Source organism: Lathyrus oleraceus, chromosome 7 (genome assembly GCF_024323335.1).
Source record: "Lathyrus oleraceus cultivar Zhongwan6 chromosome 7, CAAS_Psat_ZW6_1.0, whole genome shotgun sequence".
Lineage (NCBI taxonomy): Eukaryota > Viridiplantae > Streptophyta > Magnoliopsida > Fabales > Fabaceae > Lathyrus > Lathyrus oleraceus.
The window spans coordinates 126,805,032-126,809,002 of NC_066585.1; the positions used below are offsets into that span (position 1 = coordinate 126,805,032).

General features: G+C 35.4%; 1 protein-coding gene across 1 annotated transcript; it reads right to left on the bottom strand.

Annotated features, from left to right (window-relative positions):
• Window positions 1-804: 804 nt before the first annotated feature.
• Window positions 805-2,347, bottom strand: LOC127107810 (uncharacterized). Its single transcript, XM_051045135.1, has 2 exons — window positions 2,194-2,347; window positions 805-1,475 (listed from the first exon to the last, which is right to left on the bottom strand). Exons 1-2 carry the CDS (start codon window positions 2,208-2,210, stop codon window positions 1,031-1,033), a joined length of 462 nt encoding a protein of 153 aa, XP_050901092.1. The 5' UTR covers window positions 2,211-2,347; the 3' UTR covers window positions 805-1,030.
• Window positions 2,348-3,971: the final 1,624 nt, after the last annotated feature.

Here is a 3,971-nt window from a genome sequence, read left to right on the forward strand (position 1 = left end):
CTCTTCTTTTCACCTCTAAATTTTCCTTGACCATCATCTTTGTTGCAGTTGCTCTAACCCCTTTGATAAATCGAATTCTTGGAATTTTGGGACTCTCTTCCACCAAATTTATGAAAACTTCCTTTACTCTTCATGAGCCATTTTCCTTTCGATCTCATGTCCTTCTCGTTGAAGCGAGCGTACGAAGCAATCTCTGCCTTTGCCTTATTAGAATTTCTCTTCTTCATCCTTTGCTCATGAGAGGTTTGCATCTCCTCTTTGCTCATCGTCGCAAGATCCTTCAATTCCTCAATCGCTAAAGCACATTGTCAAATCTTGGTGTTAAAGAACACAAGATTTCCGCGACAACATACTGCTATGTGACTGTTTCTCCACATACCTTCACTTAATTCACCAGGAGAGAGAGAGAGAGAGAGAGAGAGAATTGATTGTGAGAATTGATAATTGGATTAACCAAATATGAGAATGCCTCTAAGGCATTTATACAAGTGCTATAAAATAATTTATGCCTAAAACATACAAGTACATAACTGAAAAATGCAAAAACTCAAGTTTGAAAACCAATTACACTAAACTTGTAATCGATTATTGCTTACATGATAATAAAATCACTTTCAATGATAATCGGTTAACCTCAAATATTAACAGGTTACACCCTCTATATTTTAGATTGTTACTCAATCTTTAAGTTCTTAAATTCTAATTATAATCAATTAGATTCCGTATTAATCGCTTATTGCATTTGAATTACTATACTTTTAACGTTAAGTGGTATGGAAAAGAAACAAATTTAAACCTAATCAATGATATAAAAAGCCAATTTTTATTAATAATATTTACCATTTTACAATTTAACTTCGGACGGTTGTAAACCAGAAGAAGAGTAAACACGTTTGTGGTAATGTTTCTATCTTGAATTTGACATCATCTTCTCACTCTAATTTTTCTTTTACCACAAAATAAAATAAAATTCCGTTTACAACTTTAAATTCGAAGGAGAATATGAACAAGGGGCATGGAATCTGTTCATTCACATAATCAGATCCACAAAGTACGTCCCGGCCTTTGAAGAACACCTGGGCACATCTTGAAACTGATTTGCCGGTAATTTCTTCGACAAAGCTCCGACGAAGAATTCAAGCATGCCTGAACGTGAATCAACTTCCATCCCGGTGACAGGGAGCCAGACGAATAGCATCTTGGCCTGGATCCCCGACACGCCGGAAACTGAACCGTAAGTAAGGGTTCCGGTGATGAGGGTATTGTAGTAAACTAATTGATCGGAGAAATGAACGTAACAAGGGGATTCGAAATGAACGGTGAAGTAACCAGATGGGGAGATAGTGTAGGAGGCGATGTTGTTGGGAAGGATGCCCTTTGGGAAACCGTAATCAGGAAGGAGGTCGTGGATGTCTGTGGCTATTGTGTGGAATATGAATATGAATGATGAGAAGAAACAAAAGATGATGTGGAAGGTGTTTTTTGTGGACATCGTGTTGGAGGTCGGATGAGTTGACCCTTGTGATGATAATTGGTACTATGAATTTGGTTGGAAATGTTGTTTTTGGATTTGGTGTTTATAGAGACAGGGGTAGAAAGGGAATTTTGCTTTTACACCAAAATATTTTTATTTGATTCTATATATTTGTAAAAAATATAAAAGAACTCACAAATGGGGATTTTTTACCTAATTAACCCACATTTTCGAAGAAATTCCCAAAATAACCCAGTTTTCAAAAAAATTCTCAATATACCCCACTTTTAGAGGGAGGCGCCAATTGGATTGGCGCCCCCTCTTAAAAATTGCAAGGAGGCGCCAATTGGATTGGCTAGGGCACCTGCCCTAGCCAATCCAATTGGCGCCTATGTGTAATTTTTAAGAGGGGGCGCCAATCCAATTGACGCCTCCCTTAAAAAAGCCTCAAATGAAAAAACTTTCAACATGAAAGTTGTAGATCTTTTCAAGACAATGAATTTGGATATAAATTTTGCAACATTTGGAATTTTTTTGAGAAAGTTATGGGCAGTTGAAGTTGGACTTCTGAGTTTGTCAACTGTTATCAGACCGATAATGTTTTGTATTATTGCATGTGTTTCTTTTAGGAATATGAATTTTTGTCCAACATAACATTTGAACTAGACATCTTAAATTTTCCAATGCACTTGGTCCCACCTCAAAAGATGATGTTGAAGGTGTTTTTTGTGGACATCGTGTTGGAGGTCGGTTGAGTTGACCCTTGTGATGATAATTGGTACTATGAATTTGGTTGGAAATGTTGTTTTTGGATTTGGTGTTTATAGAGACAGGGGTAGAAAGGGAATTTTGCTTTTACACCAAAATATTTTTATTTGATTCTATATATTTGTAAAAAATATAAAAGAACTCACAAATGGGGTGCAAATGGGGTGTAGATAGAAGTGGAACATCCTAAATAGATTAAATACAAATAATATTAAATAAAAGATTGGGGGATAAAAAATTTGACCCAGTGAAAATAAAAATCGAACAATTTAAATGGAGCTATCCTAATGGGTCATGAATACAAAAATAAATATAAATTTAGAGCAAATCACTTATGCACGACATGCACAATCCACGGTACCTGCGTAGGGGTGCATAACTAAATTGCAAAATAATACAACGTGTGAACTAATTAACACTAGATTTAAATTTTGAAAATGACGAACGAACTCGGTCGCCAATACGACAATGAATTTTCAGTAAGCAAGCAGGGCTATTTCTAAATAACCCTTCGAGGCACCGAATCCAAACCTGGAGAATCGATTACATGAGAATCAGATCTGGCGGTCACTTAAACTCTAGGACCAAACGTGTTGGATCAAATTGATAAACTTGTGTATGTAAGATCAATGAATACAAGTTTCAGAATCTCAACCTAAAATGTTTCTCAACAAACCCAAACTCAGAAGTTTGTAGCCACTCACACTAACCTTGAATCAACCCAGAAGATCAAATCGAACAATACTGCAAGCATTAAATCAACGAGCTTAAACAATTTTGAATCTTTAAAAATCAAAAAATGAATCTAACGGCCAACATTTTTACGGAGATACATCTCGAGATTTTTATGGATTTTTTTGCCTTTCCAGTTTTACGTAGACGCGCTCCGGATTTTTTTTGAGTTTTTTCCTGTTTTGCATGGATGCATCTCTGAATTTTACTTGCCTTGATTTTGATATTGTTTTATGTTTTGTATTATAGGAACAATGTGTTGGAACAAAATTGGTTTATACCATATCTCTAAGGTTTTGATTATAACAACATATTTAAAGAACAATATGGTATACTAACAAATTTTCAAGTGTGCAGGAGCATAGACTAAATTTTTTGAAGAAAATCTAGTACTGGTACTGAGAATGAACATTTAAAGAGAAGTTAAGAACCCAGATGTTGGAAGACCGGAAGCTGAAGACCAAACTCTGAATGACGTTAGCATATGTAGACCCAGACTCTGAAGCATCAGTATCTGGAGATTAAGACTCTGAAGAACCAGTCAACACATGGATCGAGGAGATTCTGATAGGTGACCATCAAACTATGAGTACATTTTTGTTTTCTTCTGATCACATGAAGACTTAAGCAAAAATATGGACAAGACATTTGAGATGCAACGTAAAATTCCTTTTGTAGCAAAGAGATTTCAAATGTGCTTTTAGCGGTATTAACCATATCAAGAAACACCTTAACATCTCTTAATCAAGCTTCTCAAAGACTCTCTTGTGAAACAAAACAAAGAAGTTTAACTTAGAATTTCTTAACACTTGTATTTTCTAGAAATTCTTAAGTCTTAAGAGTGCTTATGTGGTGTATTTTGTCTATATCCCTGATTGTATATCAAGTGTAGTTTTTCACAATCTTTTAACTGTAAGTTAGAGTTTAAGAAGCCTCTTGCTAAGTGCTTGAGCATTTGAAGTTTCTTGATTGTGTGCTTGAGCATATAAGTCTCTTG